The 18,681-nt window shown below is 48.0% G+C and overlaps 1 protein-coding gene across 8 annotated transcripts in view; it reads left to right on the top strand.

Moving 5' to 3' along the window:
* Bcorl1 (BCL6 corepressor like 1) overlaps nt 1–18,681 on the top strand; it is a 68,287-nt gene that overhangs the window by 25,473 nt on the left and 24,133 nt on the right. For all 8 annotated transcript variants that reach the window (XM_046468410.2, XM_046468396.1, XM_046468368.1 and 5 more), the window contains 6 exons: nt 2,005–2,095; nt 2,381–5,641; nt 10,801–10,966; nt 12,036–12,116; nt 14,051–14,440; nt 18,347–18,570. In XM_046468410.2, coding sequence (XP_046324366.1) covers nt 2,005–2,095; nt 2,381–5,641; nt 10,801–10,966; nt 12,036–12,116; nt 14,051–14,440; nt 18,347–18,570 — 4,213 coding nt within the window. The remainder of the gene's footprint in view (nt 1–2,004; nt 2,096–2,380; nt 5,642–10,800; nt 10,967–12,035; nt 12,117–14,050; nt 14,441–18,346; nt 18,571–18,681) is intronic.

The following is an 18,681-nucleotide window of genomic DNA, read 5'->3' as shown; positions in this document are numbered from 1 at the left end:
AATGAGAGCAGGGTTTCTGCTTTCAAGTATGATTTCAGGCGGGGTGGGAACCCAGCAAGAGGGGAATGAACATGTAGCCTGCTCCCTTTTGTATGGCCAGGAGGGGAAAGAATGTAAATAAATGGTGCCTTCCCATGTGAGATTGGTGAAGGGGGGCTGCTGCTAGTTTCCCCTCACCACCACCACCATCCTCCCCCCAAGTCATCCCTGGCAAGTCTAGTTGGAACATGCTTCCCCCTGGCCCAAGGCTGGTTATAGGTCTTGCTTTTCTGGTCTCTCAGGAGTTGCCATGAAAATATGTTTTCCCTTTCCCTCAGGCCCTCCCTTCCTCCCCTTCCTCAAGACTCCCCTGACTGCCTCAAAAGCCCTTGCCTTACAGTCATTTCTGTTTGTTACCAACAGTCATTTCCAGCAGTGGGACCCTCCTACCTCTGCCAGCCTAGCTGACTTTTAAAGGGGACAAGCCTTTCCCCCTTGATTAGCCCTTTCTGAAGCCCTGAAAAGATGGGGAGAAGCCTGCAGTGATTCCCCCTTGCCTTTTTTGCTTCTCTTGTCCCAGGTACAAGTTGGGAGCCCCTGTTGCAGTGGTGGGAGGATTTATTAGGAGAACAATCCCCCTTCTCGTTGGGGTTGTCTCCAGGCACCCTGACTGCCCTGTGGCTAGGGTATCTGGTAAGGTGGTGGCTGACTTCTACAGGGGCTTTCTTGGAGCTCCGGTGAAGCTCCAAAGAAGAGGTGTGAACCAAAATGTGGTTCATTTCCCCAGGTACATGCAGAGCAGTCCTATGCTTTGTCCATCCAGGAAACCCACTGCAATATTTATGTTGGGGCTTTTATTCTTTGACCCAGACCACCCTCTTGGCCATGACCATCCAGGATTCTGCCCCAGTGGTGTCCTCTCCTAGGGCAGGGTTAGTATGTTCTTGCTATTCTTAACATACCAAACTTTGGGTGTTTGTCCTCTCTTCAACTTTACCTTTCCAGTGTGATCCTTCCCCGACCCTATCAGGATGTACCATTTTCTAGGACTCTTACCTGAAAATTGGAGAAAGCTTTGGGAGCAGATGGGGGTACAGTTGAGTTTTCCTTCTTCAGGACCAGCTCTCTGGCCTTGAGCACTTCCCCCTGGAGTCTGCCAATCTGAATTTGGGATCTGTGGCCTTGAGAGCTTCCCATTTGGATGGGAAAGAATTATGTTGGTGCTAAGAGTCTGAACAGAGAGTTGAGGGCTGGCAGGGGCTGGCAGTAGGCCAAGGGTAGAAGAAGGGTAAAAGTGGAAGGCACTGGCTAGAGCTGGGCAGAACCCTAGAAAGTGGGGAAATATGTCCCTTGGAGGAAAGGAAGTAGTGTCCTTAAAGTGCCTCTCAGCACCCAGTGATCTAGTGACCTTGAAAGTGTATCATTGCACATGCTGATAAACGTGTATTGGCTCTAGTCAGGTCCATCAGGTGAACAGGTGATGATTCAGATTTAGATATAAAGAAGAAGGGACAGTCACAATGGGGGTGGTGATTTGCTTTAGAAAAGGATTACCCATTTGATATCTTCATCCAGCTTCTCTTATAGTCTTGAAATAAGATCATATTTGAAAGAAAAAGTTTGCATGCCTTTTGAGGCCTGCAGTGACTTACATCCCTCTCCCCTTTGGACAATGTCCTGTATATCCTGGATGGTCACCTTGACTGGTAAGCTCCAAGGAAAAGGTGAAGGTGCTAGAGATACTCCACACTCCTGGCAAGAGCCCTAGAAAATAGGATAAGCAGCCCAAAGAGGGGAGCCTAGTCAGTTTAGACTCCTTTGTAGGAACTTGCAAAGTTGAGTGTGGAGATTCTACTTTGCATCCTGGCCCCCACCCCATTACTTACAGTCTCCCTCAAGCCACCATGGGAAGTGAGACAGGAAGGTTTTGTGAGAACTCAGGCAGCCACAGAGTCTTTTGTGTAAGAAGTGGTGGCTCTAAGACTGAGCCTCTTGTCCCTCTCTGATTTTTGTTTCCCATGCTAGAAGAGCACCTCTTTCTGATGAGGAGTCCACGACAGGTGACTGCCAGCACTTTGGGTCTCAGGAGTTTTGTGTCAGCAGCAGTTTTTCCAAGGTAAGAGGCTACGTTGTGCCACATGCTGCCTGACAGAAGGGTGGAACTGAGCTTCCTGGCAATATGCCCAGCTTGCTGTCCCAAGGGGGCGGGGCAGGAAGGGACAGGGTATATCCCAGGAGTTGCTATAGGTGGGACAGAGATTGGCCAGCTGCCCTTGGCTGCTGCCAAGACCTACTTGGTCGAGTAGCAGAAAGGACCAGAAGTTGCTTCTCAGGGGCCTCAGGACACTTGCACCAGCCATAGGGAGCTTGCTAAGATGGACATGCTGTTCTGTCATTGCAGGTGGAGCTCACAGCAGTTGGAAGTGGCAGCAATGCCCGGGGGGCAGACCCAGATGGCAATGCGACAGAAAAACTTGGACACAAGTCAGAAGACCAGCCTGATGATCCCCAGCCAAAAATGGACTATGCTGGGAATGCGGCAGAGGCTGAGGGCCTCCTGGTGCCACTAAGCAGCCCCGGAGACGGGCTTAAGCTGCCCACTCCTGACGGCACAGAGGCTGGCAATAGCAGGGCCGACTGCTCCTGGACTCCCCTCAGCACCCAAATGAGCAAACAGGTTGACTGTTCACCAGCCGGGGTAAAGGCCTTGGACTCTCGGCATGGTGTTGGAGACAAGAACACTTTCATTTTGGCAACTCTGGGAACTGGAGTCCCTGTGGAGGGGACCCTGCCTCTGGTTACCACTAACTTCAGTCCACTGCCGGCACCTATCTGTCCTGCACCTGGTTCGGCCTCTGTCCCCCCATCTGTTCCAGATCCATTCCAGGTTCCCCTCTCTGTCCCAGCCCCGGTACCCCATTCTGGACTAGTACCAGTTCAAGTTGCCACTTCAGTTTCCGCTCCTTCCCCTCCCCTAGCACCAGTTCCGGCTCTGGCTCCAGCGCCACCCTCAGTGCCCACTCTCATTTCTGATTCGAACCCTCTTTCTGTCTCAGCCTCAGTCTTGGTGCCTGTACCAGCATCTGCTCCTCCCTCAGGCCCGGTTCCCCTGTCTGCTTCTGCTCCTCCTCCTCTCTCGGTCCCAGTTTCAGCAGCACCCTTGGCTCTGATCCAGGCTCCTGTGCCTCCTTCAGCTCCCACCTTGGTCCTTGCTCCTGTCCCCACGCCAGTTCTGGCTCCCATGCCAGCATCCACACCTCCAGCAGCTCCTGCTCCTCCTTCTGTGCCCATGCCCACCCCAGCCCCATCCTCTGGCCCTCCTTCTACCCCTACTCTCATTCCTGCCTTTGCTCCTACACCGGTGCCTGCACCCACCCCAGCCCCAATCTTTACTCCAGCCCCCACGCCCATGCCGGCTGCCACACCAACTGCCATTCCCACCTCAGCACCCATCCCGGCCTCCTTCAGTTTGAGTCGAGTGTGTTTTCCTGCAGCTCAGGCACCAGCTATGCAAAAAGTCCCCCTGTCCTTTCAGCCAGGGACAGTGCTGACCCCAAGCCAGCCGCTGGTATACATCCCACCTCCAAGTTGTGGGCAACCTCTCAGTGTGGCCACACTTCCAACCACCCTGGGGGTCTCATCCACTCTTACGCTCCCTGTCCTGCCATCCTACCTGCAGGACAGGTGTCTCCCAGGTGTGCTGGCCTCTCCAGAGCTTCGGTCCTACCCATATGCATTCTCTGTGGCCCGGCCTTTGACTTCAGATTCCAAGCTGGTCTCTCTGGAGGTGAACAGGCTCCCCTGCACTTCCCCATCTGGCAGTACCACCACCCAGCCTGCGCCTGATGGGGCCCCTGGGCCTTTGGCAGATACCTCCCTTGCCACTGCTTCTGCCAAGGTGCTTCCAACTCCACAGCCTTTGCTGCCAGCCCCCAATGGGAGCTCAGCCCCACCACACCCTGCCAAGATGCCAGGTGGCACTGAGCAACAAACAGAAGGGACTTCTGTTACCTTCTCTCCCCTCAAGTCGCCTCCACAGCTGGAGCGAGAGATGGCCTCTCCGCCCGAGTGCAGTGAGATGCCCCTCGACCTCTCCTCCAAGTCCAACCGTCAGAAGCTTCCATTGCCTAACCAGCGCAAGACACCTCCCATGCCTGTGTTGACCCCTGTGCACACCAGCAGCAAGGCCCTCCTCTCCACAGTCCTGTCTAGGTCTCAGCGCACAACCCAGGCTGCTGGCAGCAATGTCACCTCCTGCTTGGGCTCCACTTCCTCACCCTTTGTCATCTTTCCTGAGATCGTGAGGAATGGTGACCCGAGCACCTGGGTGAAAAACTCAACTGCGCTGATCAGCACCATTCCTGGCACCTACGTGGGAGTGGCCAACCCAGTGCCTGCATCCCTGCTGCTGAACAAAGACCCTAATTTGGGCCTCAATCGAGACCCCCGCCATCTCCCCAAGCAAGAGCCCATCTCCATTATTGATCAAGGAGAGCCCAAGAGCACTGGTGCCACATGTGGCAAGAAGGGCAGCCAGTCTGGTGCTGAGGGACAGCCAAGCACAGTCAAAACACGTTATACCCCAGCCCGCATTGCCCCTGTGCTGCCAGGGTGCCAAACCAAGGAGCTCTCTTTGTGGAAACCTACAGGGACGGCAAATATTTATCCACGGTGTTCAGTCAATGGGAAACCCACCAGCACTCAGGTCTTGCCTGTTGGCTGGTCACCATACCACCAGGCATCTCTGCTTTCCATTGGCATTTCCAGTGCCGGGCAGCTGACCCCCAGTCAGGGGGTGCCCATCAGGCCCACCAGCGTTGTTTCTGAGTTTTCTGGAGTGCCATCTCTTGGCTCCAGTGAAACTGTGCATGGACTTTCCGAGGGGCAGCCACGGCCTGGGGGTCCCTTTACTTCAGAGCAGGACACTGTAACAAAAAACAAAACTTGCCGGATTGCTGCCAAGCCTTATGAAGAACAAGTCAACCCTGTCCTACTAACTCTCAGCCCTCAGACAGGGACCCTGGCACTGTCTGTTCAGTCTAGTAGTGGGGACATTAGAGTAAATCAGGGGCCTGAGGAATCAGAAAGCCACCTCTGCTCTGATAGCACTCCTAAGATGGAAGGCCCCCAGACAGCTTGTGGTCTGAAGCTGGCAGGAGACACGAAGCCTAAGAACCAAGTGCTGGCCACCTACATGTCCCATGAGCTGGTTCTGGCCACCCCCCAGAACCTGCGCACCATGCCCGAGCTGCCTTTGCTACCTCATGACGGCCACCCCCAGGAACTCATCTTGGATGTGGTACCGGGCAGCAAGAGGGGCTCCAGCACAGAGCTTTCGCAGCTCGGAAGTCAGCTGGATCTAGGGCGGGTGAAAATGGAGAAGGTGGATGGTGATGTGGTCTTCAATTTAGCCACCTGCTTCCGGGCCGATGGCCTTCCAGCACCTCCCCAGAGGGGCCAGGCTGAAGCACGGCCTAAGGCAGGGCAGGCTCGAGTAAAACGGGAAAGTGTTGGGGTCTTTGCTTGCAAGAACAAGTGGCAGCCAGATGAAGTGACAGAATCTCTGCCACCAAAGAAGATGAAGTGTGGCAAAGAGAAGGAAGGCGAGGAGCAACAGCAGCCACAAGCCAAGCCCACAGTCCGGAGTTCCCTGGGATCCAAGGTAAGTGCCAGTGGCCAGGCTCAGGACAAGGGTGGACCAGGACCCTGCCAGTCTGCTTCACTCTGCAGATCTCAACTGCACTGAATTCCTGCCCCCATGGCACAGTGTTCTTGAGTAGCTGTGTGAACTGTGGTGATTGAAACACTTTTGTAAAGGGAATAATGACCCGCTGTCCCCTTTCTAAGTCATGTTCTCTGTATATGGTGTTTTTATCTGGGGCAGGGCGGGCTTGTATTTTGTAGGAGGTAGGAATGATTATATCCCAGGGGCCAGGAAAGCAGTTGTCTCAGATGAGATTGGCAAGCAGAAGAAGGTATTAATGAGGGAGATCAATTACTGACAAGGCTTTGACAAGAAGACTGGCTACTGGCCTTGAGAACTAGGGGCCCAGAGAGGGAAAGGGCCTTTTACAGGGCTGTTCTTTGCACCCTCAGGGAACCTGCTTAGGATTTGCTTGGAGTCATGTGGGGTCAGAGCCCATTTGGCTTTCAGGCTAATCCACTAGTTTCCTATCCCTTTCAAGCTTGAGGTGGCAGCTTCGGGTTTTGGCATGTTGAGAAGTTAGTTGGTGAGCAAGGCAGATGGACATCTGGGTCTTGGTTCATGATAGGCTCTGGGTAGAGGCAGAGTTCTAGGCAAAAAGATAGGCCAGGAACAATTGACTTAAGTCCATGGGTTCTCTCGAGGCCATCCAGAGGCTACTGGTGATCCAAGGAGATTCTTAAAACAGTTGAGGACAGGTTTCATTCAATATATGGGGCAATTTGAAGTTGTACTAATAAGCTTTCAAATTGGATGTTGATGTACACTAAGGGATAGATTTCTATCCAGGGCACCATGAATTTATTTGTGGCACAAGTTCTTAGTCAATTTTAGACCATAAACTGCTTTGAGAAATTGATGAGAGCAATGGACCTTGTCGCCAGAAATGTGACCTCAGAACTTTGCCAATAATTTCAGGGTGTTCGTAGACCCACCCTCTCCCAAAGGCCATACATATACTCCAGGTTAAGGACCCCTGGAATAGAGAGATTGGGTGGGTTTTCCTCAGTGACCTCTCACTCACCTCCTCTATGTCAGAGACAAAGTAGAAACAGATCCTAATGTAGTAAAGTGTATAACACTTGATTAGACTGACTGCAATCTTCCCTTGTTGGAGATAATAACAAAAATAATAATTTATTGTCATTAATGTTGTTCTTGTTGAACTCCTACTATATACCAAGTGTTTTCTACATATATTACCTATTTTAATCCTTCCAATAACTCTCTGAGGGGAATGCTCACTAAATTTACAAGTAAATTACTACAGCTACTAAATGGCAGAACTAGAACTCAAACTTTGGTCTTTTTATTTTATTTTATTTTATTTTTTGTGGTGCTGGGGATTGAACCCAGGGTCTTATGCATGCTAGGCAAGCACTCTACCAACTGAGCTATATCCCCAGCCTGAGAAAGAATTTTTTAATATTCATTTTTTAGTTCTTCAGCAGACACAACATCTTTGTTTGTATGCGGTGCTGAGGATCGAACCTGGGCCGCACGCATGCCAGGCGAGCGCGCTACCGCTTGAGCCACATCCCCAGCCCCAAACTTTGGTCTTTTTAATCCTAGAGTCCTTTCTTCAGCTATGTCACACTATCTTCTACTCACTTTATTTGGAACCATTTCACTGAATGTTTAACAAGTGTTTGTTGAATGATTATCATGGCAGTCCTTCCCAAGTAATGGGAATACATCTTCAGGAGGATGCTATAATAGATTGGTGAGGAGTGTACCCTCTGAGGCTAGGCACAGAGCTGGAATTTGAAATTTGGCCTCACCTCTTCCTAGCTATGTGATATTGGTTAAATCTGACCCTCAGTTTCCTTATCTGTGCAATAAGACAATAATATTATTAGGGTTGTGGTGAAAATTCAATGAGATGATGATATGAAATATTCAGAATAGAAAAATCCATAGAGATAGAAAGTAGATTATTGGTTGTCTAGCACTGGGGGAGGATGGGGAATTTGGGGAGTAACTGATTAATGGATTGGGGTATTCATTCAGGGTGATGAAAAAGTTCTAGAACTAAGTGTAAGTGGTGATGACTATACTGAGAACAATTTAATTATACACTTAAATAAGTGAGTTATATGATGTATCTCAATGAAGCTGTTAAGATTAAATGAGGTGATTACATAAGTGCTTAAAATAGTACCCATGGGGCTGGGGTTGAAGCTCAGTGGTAGACCACTTGCCTAGCATGTATGAGGCTCTGATTTGATCCCCAGTCCTGCAATAAAAAATAGTACCTGTAACATAGTAAATGCTCAGTTAGTATTGGCAACTGCTGTTGTTATTTTTAGTATTACAAATGAAATAGACATATTCTCTGCTCTTATATTATGTGTTGCCCATGACTCAATGACAGGCAGGTATCACCCCCTTCTTTTTTTAATATTTATTTTTTAGTTGTAGTTGGACACAACACCTTTATTTCACTTATTTATTTTTGTACGTGATGCTGAGGACCGAACCCAGGGTCTCGCACATGCGAGGCAAGCGCTCTGCCGCTGAGCCACAACCTCAGCCCCAAACCACCCCTTCTTATATGAGATGAACAGGCAGTTCAGTGGGCCCACTGACAAATGCTGAGGGCAGAGAACAAAATGACAGCATTGCAGGGTGGCCAGAAAGTAGCCCTTTCCAACTGTCTGTGACCATTTAGTAAATGTATTTTTCAGGAGAGCAACTTTTTTTCTTTCTTTTGTTTCATTTTCCTGAGAAAGAAGCCATTGATAAGCAAACTAAGATCAGGTGTTAATTCAAAACAGCTCCTTTCAGGGCATGGCCCAGAGGCAGAATAGTCTTCTATGCCTATATCACCTGCCCAACATCTCTCAAATCCTCAGCGGCCTTCCGGATCATCAGCAAAGAAAGTTGTGCTTCATTTGATACTGGGTGTATTTTGCTGTCTTCTCATTCATTGGAAAATTCTTTGGAAAATATTTCAAAACTCTGTTAACCAGAACATTCATCTTATGTGATCTTGCTGTCCTCCTGACTATTTGCCTGAGTTGGAGTGTACAATATATTTTTACTTTCATGGATGCCCTTGCACAAGATACACACAGAAATCCTTTGTAGATGTTCTGTTTTACTTGTTTTTGTCTATCTTAGGAAGTAAAAGTTAATGATCTGTACTTGAAAGAGCCAGCTAAAAATGATATGCAGAAATAAATAGGACATGTTCAAATTTATGTGCGTTTAACTTTATTCCCCGACTTAAAATAGTTTTTCCCGTGGCCATACCTGAAGGTCAGATTTGAAGCAGCTGTTCCCCATCTTTGTCTTTCCTTCTCAGTTCTTCCTTCTCCTAACACTTGGGTTTGTAGGAACTGGCAGCAAGCAAAGAGAGAAACTGAACTTGAATTTCAAGCTCAGCCCTCCTCTGAATTTTAAGAAGGAGGACAAGTTCATGGGATGGGGGAATCCTTGGAATCTGATGGATCCTGGGGGCTTCCTGTGCCTGAAGAATTGAGACACCCCCCAAATACTTTCTCAGTAAGATATCTGCTGTCTCCTTAACTAGAGCTAGATGGTGATAACCTTCTAGAAGGTGAGACAGATCTGTTTAGGGTGAAAACAAGCAGCCTTAACTCTTCTTTTCCTCCTAAAGCCTCCTTTCATTGTTCTAATGATTTGCTTATTCTGTACTCCCTACTTGCCCTATTTTCTTTCTTTGTTTTCTTTTCTTCTTTATTTTGAGGGGTACTAGGGATTGAATCCCGAGGTGCCTTACCACTGAGCGACATCCCCAATCCTTTTTATTTTTTTATGTTGAGACAGGGTCTTGCTAAATTGCCGATACTGGTCTTGAACTTGTGACCCTTCTGATCTAACCTCCTGAGTAACTAGGATTACAAGTATGTGCCAGTGTGCCTGGTGCCCTATTTCTTGTTTAGTGGCACATAGAAACCTCAGTTTATAAGAATCTGACTATTAGGCTAAGAGTGAAACTGCAGCATATAAGGACAACCACGGTACACGTGCAATGTCCCATTAGTAGGTGGGACAAAGGCAGCTGAGGATGTGAATAGGGAAGGAGAGCATTGAAAGTTGATGTGGGGGGGGGGCTGGGATTGTGGTTCAGTGGTAGAGTGCTCGCCTAGCACGTGCAAGGCCCTGGATTCGATCCTCAGCACCACATAAAGATAAATAAAATAAAGGTATTGTGTGCAACTACAATCGAAAAATAAATATTAAAAAAAAGAAAGTTGATGTGGGAGCCCAGAGTGGGGCCAGAAGCTCTGGGTGTCAGTCCCAGTGGGTCTTAGTCCTAGCTCCTCATCTTTTTCACTGCAAGCACAACTTAGCCAACTCACAAGGTGGCCTGCTACATGGCAGCCCCTGAGTGAGTATACATTGGGCTGTGTGTTGCCCTGGAAAAGTCATTTAACCTCTAGTCTTGGAGCTATAGTTTCCTCATCTGTTCACTGGGGATAGCTTCTTCTGTCAGTGTCCTTGGGAAGAAAAAATTCCAATAATAGACATGAGAGCCTTTTGCGAAGTTGAAAGTGCTTCAGAGTATAAAGTGGCATTATTAACCAGGCTGGGATCTCTAAATTGTGTTTCAGAAAATATGGGAAGATGGGAATTTCTCCTGTGCCATGTTCTTGCTTTAGTTGAATTTGTTTTCTGATATTAATTTGCATATGAAAATAGACAGGTTTCTTCACTTGGCTCTTATTGAGAATTATTTTCAGTCATTGGTGTCAATACCATTCACAATGATGTTATTTGAACAATGTAGTTGCCCAACTTGCAGAAGAGGCATTTTTGTTTAAAACCCATCACTCCATTGGTGTTGGGTATAGAGAATATGGGGCCTGACTTTGTACCTTTTAAAATGACTTTGGGTATGTGTTCAATGGCTTGTCAGCACAGATTCTGTAGACCTCTTTAAAGTGATGGGGTGTGGATGCCTATGGAGACCAGCAACGGCACTAGATTCAGTCCAGGAGAGCCTCTGTAGCTCCCTGGAGTCCCTCTCCTCTGCCCGCCCCACCCTGGGCAGCTCATGTTCATGTGTCAGAAATGGGTGCTTGGCTCAACCCTGGGAGAACTTTCTTAAGCAAAACTGATCTCAGACCTGACTCTCTACTTCTCTACAGTGCCGGAAGCCTCCCAGTGACCCCCAGGAACCCACCAAGAAAAGCCCCAGGGGGGCTTCAGATTCAGGAAAAGAGCACAATGGAGTCAGGGGAAAGCACAAGCACCGGAAGCAAACAAAGCCAGAGTCCCAATCTCCAGGAAAACGAGCTGATGGCCACGAGGAAGGTAGGCCTCAGCGGCCCCAGCTTTCTGTGTTGGGCTGCAGAGAGTGTCCTGTGGCATGTTGGTAGGAGAAGAGGGACCCAGAGACTGGAAGAGTGAGCCTTCTTCACTATGGAAGGGAAATATAATTGCTATCTCTGATGTCAAGGACAAGAGAGGGGAGGTAGCAGGGGCGTATTCTGCCCCTCACATTAAAAAACAGCACACTCCAAAAGCCAAGGAAATGATTTGCAGACAGACAGATGGCAGTCCTGTAACAGAGTAGCCAGCCCATTTCCCTGCAGTGTGTCTAGGCTTGAGGAAGAAACAGGCTTAGGAAGATTTAGACAAAATTATTAGAACCCCCGTTAGACAGCAGAATGGAGGTTCATCATGCTGTTTAATCTACCTTTGAGTATACTGGAAAACTCCCTTTCTAAAAATATAAAGAAATCGCTAGCTCTCTAGCTACAAGGTTTTAGAGATATCCTAAACCTTCATTATAATTTATGGGCACACAGGATGTTTGGGGTGGGGGGGGAGTATGTACTAGACCTGTGTGTTCTGCCATAGATGGTCCCTGGGTGCCCTCATCAGGGAGAGACTCCCAGGTATGTCTGACCACAGCAGTCCCTGTTCATGGCCTTGCTCATCTGACATGACCTGCCTCTTCTAGGTTGCTCTTATATAACAGTTTTCTTCTGTTGACCACCTCCTGCTCTTGTCTTCCCACCTCACTCAGTACTTTAAGGTTCATGGAGGTTGCCCTTCTCTGGGACTTCTTCCAGCTGTGTCTTCTATCTTCTGGTGTGCTGTTGAATTGAATCGATTGTGTGCACTGCCTTTTTTGGTGTCAGCAAAAATGACACAACTCCCAGTTTTCAAAAACTACTGGGAAAAGCTCCTTCCCTAAAAGAGATAGGTATGTGATGGCAGTATAAGAGGAGCTAGTGGGGATAGCCCTGGATAACCATAAGGTCAATAAGAATCCCACCTTGATTTTCCCACCTGAGCCTCTTGAGTGGGTTTTTTAGTTTTTAGATTCTAACTGTGATGTTTCTGCCTTCTGTCCCCAAACCACACATAATTCTAGGTTCTTTGGAAAAGAAAGCAAAGAGCAGTTTCCGTGACTTCATCCCAGTGGTTCTGAGCACACGAACACGCAGTCAGTCTGGTGAGTGAGACCAAGGTTGTGGTCCGTCTTGGCATCTTCTATGAACAGAGAGGTAGACATGTGGTTGAGTGATTTTTCCATTGACCCAGGTAGAAAGTTGGGAATTTGCTTCACTGGGCTAAAATGCAGATACAAGAGAGCCCTGGGTGGGGTCTAGGAGTGTTGCCCATGGTTTTAGGACTATTTGCTTAGCTTTTCAGAGCAGTGATGGCATCTCTTATTGGGAGCTGATAAGAGGAAAGGCCTGTGCCACTCAGAAAAGCTGATTTACTCAGCTTTGGCATCTCATGATTATTGGGGCCCATCTCAGGTACAGACATAACCTTTGGACCTGGGTCTTATTGGCTGATGTGACAGGCATCATCAGAATTGAAAAGGCCATTGAGTTGTCAAGGCCTTCAGATTCACTTTTGGCACCCTGAATTTATGTTGGTCAATCCCCAGGGCCTAAAAAAAGGAGTCCTTTCCAGCCTGTGTTCTCTTTTGCTTGCTCCATGTTGGTACACAGGACTGGAGATGGTTGCCCTGCTTCACCCAGATTTCCATGCAAATTGGATGGAATGGGAAAGCAGGGCACACTGTAAACTCAATGATCTGACATTCTATTAAACAGCACCTCAGCACATGGCGAGCGCGGTGGTAATTGGGGCTCATAATGATGGCCTGGAGGTCTCACAAAATCCTGAAGTATCCTCTGAATCATCAGAGAGCGATTACATTACTGCCAGTCCCATTTTCATGTTAAACACATTGTAGTGTATTTGATTCTTTGAAAATTGGTGATCCCTGTGTGATCTCTGTGGTGATGCTGTATTAACCAGAATATTAGATTAACCAGAACACTTCGTTCCCTGCCTGGTCCATATAATGGAAGGTTTACTGGAGAGCTGTTATCTTTAAGTGGTCTGACCCACTTGAAACTTGGGTCAAGGGCAGCTCTGTTCCCCTAGAACCATTTCTTTCTGCTACTGACCTCACTGGGGTCCTGGGGTTGTCAAGTTAACAGCTGGGCTTTGGGAGAAAGATGGTAGTGTCTCACAGCCCTTCCCAGGAAGGTGTCAGATCTCCTGTAGTGCGAAACCAGGCCAATTTAAGATTGTACTTTTGTTGTTAGCAGAGGTAAAGGAAAGAGTGAGTAGAGAAAATGGCCTCTTGGCAAGGTGGCCCAGAAGGACCAGAAAGGTGCCATCCATCCTGGGGTGGCTGTGAATGGAGGGGGAAGTGCCTGCCCAGCGGTGAGGAACAGCTGCAGCTGGGTGGGGGGAGGGGCGGGGAGACAGCTCCACCCCTGAACTCTTGGCAGCTTGGTAGGAGGTGGGGTCAGTTTAAGGGAAGACAGCTTGCTACAATACATTTGGGCCTGACTGAGCCAGGGCCTGTTACAGGAAAGGGACTCCTTGCTTTGCTTTTTCTGAGACTTTTTTGTGATGGTCTGCTTGTCCAGGGTGGCTCTGTCAGTGAGACAGGTGGGGCCACAGAGTGAGCAGGGACTCCTCCTTCACCTTCCACTCAGCCCCTGTTTCCCAGTCAGCGGGAGCCTGTAGCTCTCTATAGCTCTTTGCACAATGCTTGGCACCTTGTAAGCAGGAAGCAAGAGTTTGTGAAGTCCGTTCAAGTGACACAGCACTGTGGATGAATAAAGCTGTGTGTTTTTAATACTTGATAGTTGTATGATACTCTGGGCTCTGTAAAACACCAGTGAAAGATTTCATTCGATCCCCAGAACAGCCCTGTGAGGTCAGCAAAGAGAGAATATTATTCCCTTTTTATAGATGAGGAACCAGAAGGAACTTTCCCAAAGTATTTAACTAATAAATGGCAGAGCCTGAACTTGAACCCAGACCTTCAAACTCCAAGTGCAGGGCACTCTTGTCAACATCATTCTTAGTCCTCTGAAGAGATACCTGACTGTCCTCTGTACATCCCATCCACAGGAAGCATCTGTAGCTCCTTTGCTGGTATGGCAGACAATGACATGGGAAGCCAGGAAGTCTTCCCCACAGAAGAAGAGGAGGAGGTGGCCCCCACCCCAGCTAAGCGTCGAAAGGTGAGAAAGACTCAGCGGGACACCCAGTATCGCAGCCATCATGCCCAGGACAAGACTCTGCTGAGCCAGGGCCGCAGGCACCTGTGGCGAGCCCGAGAGATGCCCTGGAGGACAGAGGCCGCCAGGCAAATGTGGGACACCAATGAGGAGGAGGAAGAAGATGAGGAGGAGGGGCTGGTGAAGAGGAAGAAACGGAGACGGCAGAAGAGCCGAAAATATCAGACTGGGGAGTACCTGACCGAGCAAGAAGAAGAGCAGCAGCGGAAAGGGAGAGCAGGTAAGGCTGGTCGGGGGACTACTGTCCCAGCAGCAAGGTTGGTTTCTGAGAACCCTGGGGCATCGCCATGTTCCCACCTCTGCCTGCTCTACACCAGCCCAAGGCCTTATAGAAACCTGGTGCTATGATCTCAGCTGCCAGAGAGGGTCACTCAACTCCAGCCCCAAGAGGTTGAGATTGAATAAGTTCTGACTGACCTACAGGTGAGCTGAGGACATGAAGGCCTAAGCCCTCTGGTTTCCCATAGTTAGCTGAACCTGTGGGCCAGGCCACTGTGACATCCTTGGCATGGGCCAACACCATACCAGTGAGTCCTCTGGTTGGCTTAGGGGGGTGGTGTCTGAGGAAGACAGGTTCTCTCTCCTAGAATCTTGGGATCAAGAAAAAAGAGGGCATTGGCCATCTTTCCTGAGATACCTCCAGCCCCTAAACTAAACAAAAGTACAGTGGTTCCCTCAGACGAACAGAAGAATGTCAAGTAGAAGTGGGTGTAACTTTGCTTTCTCAGTTAAAACCACAAAGATTATTCAGAAGTGAAGGTTTGAGGTAACCCAAGGTGGCATCTTTATTTGTTGGACATTAGTTGGAAAAGTAGGTAGTCCAAAGAGAAAAACAAGTGTTTTTTTGGCCATGCCAGATGCTAAAAAATATGACCATGAAGGCACAGACTGGCACAAGAAGCTAATATCAGAATGCTCCACTAAATACTATTAAGGCCCATTCCTATGGTGGATTTTCTTTCTTTCTTTCTTTCTTTTTGGACTGGGGATACAACCCAGGGTGCTTTAACTCTGAGCCTGAGCCACATCCCCAGTCTTTTTTTTTTTTTTTTTTTTTTGAGACATGTTGCTAAATTTCTCATACTGGCCTTGAACTTGTGATCCTCCTGCCTCAACATCCCGAAGTAGCTGGGATTACAAGCACACACTGCATGCCTGGCCCTGTAGTGGGTTTTTAATTGAAAAAAAAGGCAGATCTCTGTGTTTGATTAAAACATTTCTGTCTCCCCCTTACATTCTCTGACCTCTACCCTTGAAACAACAATTGATTGTCTCCTATGATGTATTCATTCTGAGCTGCTGGTAAACACCTGCAGCTCCCTTATTAGCTAAAAATGGAATGACCTCACATCAAGTGGGTAGTAGATTCTGGGTTTGCAATAATGCAAAGAAAGCTTAGCCTCATTTCCGACTCTATTTAAGTGGACATATATATGATACCTATCCCTGTGCTCAAGAGAGTAATTGAGCTAATTTTCAACTGTATGAGTGAGTGGGGGCAATTTTCCCTTTCTTTTTCCAGAACCATAATGGATTGGTCATGAATGAGTTGTCAAATCATTGGCCTGCGCCACTTATGTTAGGATGAAGAGGAGCTTTGTTGCACCTGATCTTCTCTAATGAGGGGTGGTTTCCTAGCTTGGAAGCTTCCTATGGAGCTATCAGCTCTTGGAACTAGAACAACCTTCAAGGTTGCCTGGTCCGGTTTACTACCCAGTGCGGAGAGAGCTCTCTGTAGCATTCAACAGGAAGTAACATGGGAGAACACCAGTGATCAGGGCATCCTGCTTGATTTGGGGGCAGCTCCAGTTGTGGAAAATAGAGGTCATTATCCCTCCATGGATGTATCTAAGTGTTTTGTGTTGAGGCAGCTGGCTTTGGCATATGGTCTGGTTAACTGCCTCCAGATTTAATGATGGCATTTTCATGCAAGAATTGTCTGACATACATGTCTCTCCTCAGGAAATTCTAGTCCCTCCTACTATTACCTGTCTTTCAGATCAATGTCAGACAAGCAGGTCACCCTCCTCCTGTCTGAGCCTTGTGACCTTTCCTTTCATACTGGGCTTGGCTGGTCTCCCTTCTTCACCTGTGGAGAGGGTAGGAAGAGCCATTCCCCTCACACACCGGTTACCTCCACTCTGTTCCTTTATGTACTCTTATAAAGCCCTTGTTCCTCTGCAATTGAATAAACTCCAGAGCCTTCCCTGCCCTAGGTAAATGGGGAGGGGGCTGCTTCTTTGCTTGTGGCATTAAATGCTCTAATATGGCTCTTCATGGTTCCTGAGGTCCTCAAAAGGCACCATTCTGTTCCTTCCTCTTTTGCCTCAGTCCAAACGTGTTGCATCAAAAGCCCTGGTTTAGATGTTCTGGCTGGAAGTGCCATTAGAGACCATCCAGCATAGCAATTCTTGGACAGTGGGCTAGGGCTAGATGGGAAAAAGAGGTGGCTTTAGGAGTTGTACATAAGTTACAGACAGTTTGCCATATTGGAACCATGACTGTCATATCTGGGTTTGCCCATGGCAATGTCACACATGAGAGTCCATGTGGCTGGAGGTGAGTTGAAAACTCTTGGATCTCAATGCCTTCATTTCAGGATGTAGAGAAACTGAGGTTATAGTTAATTCCCTTCATAGACATATTGATCGTTTGCCATGTGCTAGGCAAAAAACCAGTACTTGTGTTCAGTCCCATGGGGGAGATAAAGAACACACAGGCATGGCCCTACTAAGGAGTTTGCATTTAAATAAGATAGTAATCGTGCCTTACTTTTTATAACACTTTGTAAAGGAGTTTGCATGTATGATCTCACTTAATTCTCCTACCACTACTGGGATGTGGATTATATTCTCCCATTTATAGGTATGGAAACAGGCTCACAGAGCTTCTGGCTTGCTTCTGTCCAGTCACAGAGTGGCCAGGCCACACAACACTGATGTTAAGAGATGAGAGCAAATAAAATCTCTCGCCCCTACACATGGAGTTTAGGGCAAACCCTAAGGTTGAGGCTCTTGCTAATGGAGTTCCCAGCAAGCCTTTTTGAAATTAGAATGCACTTTATTCAGTGAGTTGTGGTTAGAAATAGAGATATGGCCTCATGTGTTTCAGTGACACAAGTGACTTGATTTCCAACCAAGGAAGGTGGCAGTTTTCTTCCATTGCCCACCAGCTAAGTAGGCCCATGACACCTTCTAGTCCTAGGGAGTTTCTGTTGCTTTGATCTTTGTGTCTTCAGAGAGTGACAAACAAGGCAGTTAGCTGGATAGACCATAAAGGCAGCCTTCTATGTGTAGCCCCCACCTTACTATACTGATACTTCAGTGGAGCCACTAAATTTGTATTTTTGTTTTTGTATTTTTGCAGTACTGGGTATTGAACCCAGGGGTGCTCTACCACTGAGGTACATCCCCAGCCCCTGCCCCCTTTTTTGGTACCAGGGATTGAATGCAGGGGCACTCAACTAGATTCCCAACCCTTTTTAACATTTTATTCTGAGACAGGGTATCACTAAATTGCTTAGGGCCTTGCTAAGTTTCTGAGCCTGGCTTTGAACTTGTGATCCTCCTGCCTCAGCCTCCCCAGCATCTGGTTTACAGGCATGTGCCACCGCACCCAGCTTTCCCAGTCCTTTTTATTCTTTGAGACAGGATCTTCTTAATTTGCCACGCTGGCCTCAAACTTGTGATCCTCCTGCCTCAGCCTCCCAAGTAGCTGGGATCACAGGTGTTTGCCAACACACCTGAATAGATTTGTTTTTATATTGGAGATCCAGACAAAGAGGACAGAGAGAAAGTTGAAAAGAAATTCTGATTTGTTCTGGGCTAGGGAAAAATTCTTTAAAATTACCCTCATCTTGGGAATAGCCAGATGGGCTGCCACCCTGCTGGCAGGGCTGGGAGCTGTCTCTTGCTTGTGGAGGAGGGACTTTGGTGTTGAACTATACTGTCCATTTGAGAAGCACTGAGTGGAATAGTCAGCACTGCATAATATACCAAGAACTAATAGTTACACAACTTTGCACAGTGATTCGAATCCCCGAAGTCCTCTGATTCATCTTAGAGGATGGCGTTGCTTTTTAGTGTTGCATTTCTCTGATATCTATTCTTTCCTGTTTCTTGCCCAGATTCAAAGAATCGTAAGCAGAAGACTCCCTCCCAAAGTTCGGAGCATCGCCTCAGGAATAGGAACCTTCTCTTGCCCAGCAAAGCCCAGGGGATCTCAGATTCACCAAATGGTTTCCTCCCAAATAACCTGGAGGAGCCAGCCTGCCTTGACAATTCAGAAAAGCCATCAGGAAAACGAAAGTGCAAGACCAAGCACATGGCAAACGTCTCAGAAGAGTCAAAGGTATGTGGCCACCAGGGGAACAGGGCAGGGGACAGGAGTATGTGTGTGTGGCAGGGGAGCTTTCCACCGAACTCCTCCAGCAGGAATCTTCTCGGGGAGGGCAGGGAGGGA

The sequence above is a fragment of the Marmota monax genome, unplaced genomic scaffold, assembly GCF_021218885.2.
Source record: "Marmota monax isolate L192 unplaced genomic scaffold, Marmota_monax_Labrador192_F-V1.1 WCK01_AAM20220418_F8-fsc00054, whole genome shotgun sequence".
In the NCBI taxonomy this organism is placed as follows: Eukaryota; Metazoa; Chordata; class Mammalia; order Rodentia; family Sciuridae; genus Marmota; species Marmota monax.
This window is presented reverse-complemented; position numbering and strand designations above follow the sequence as displayed.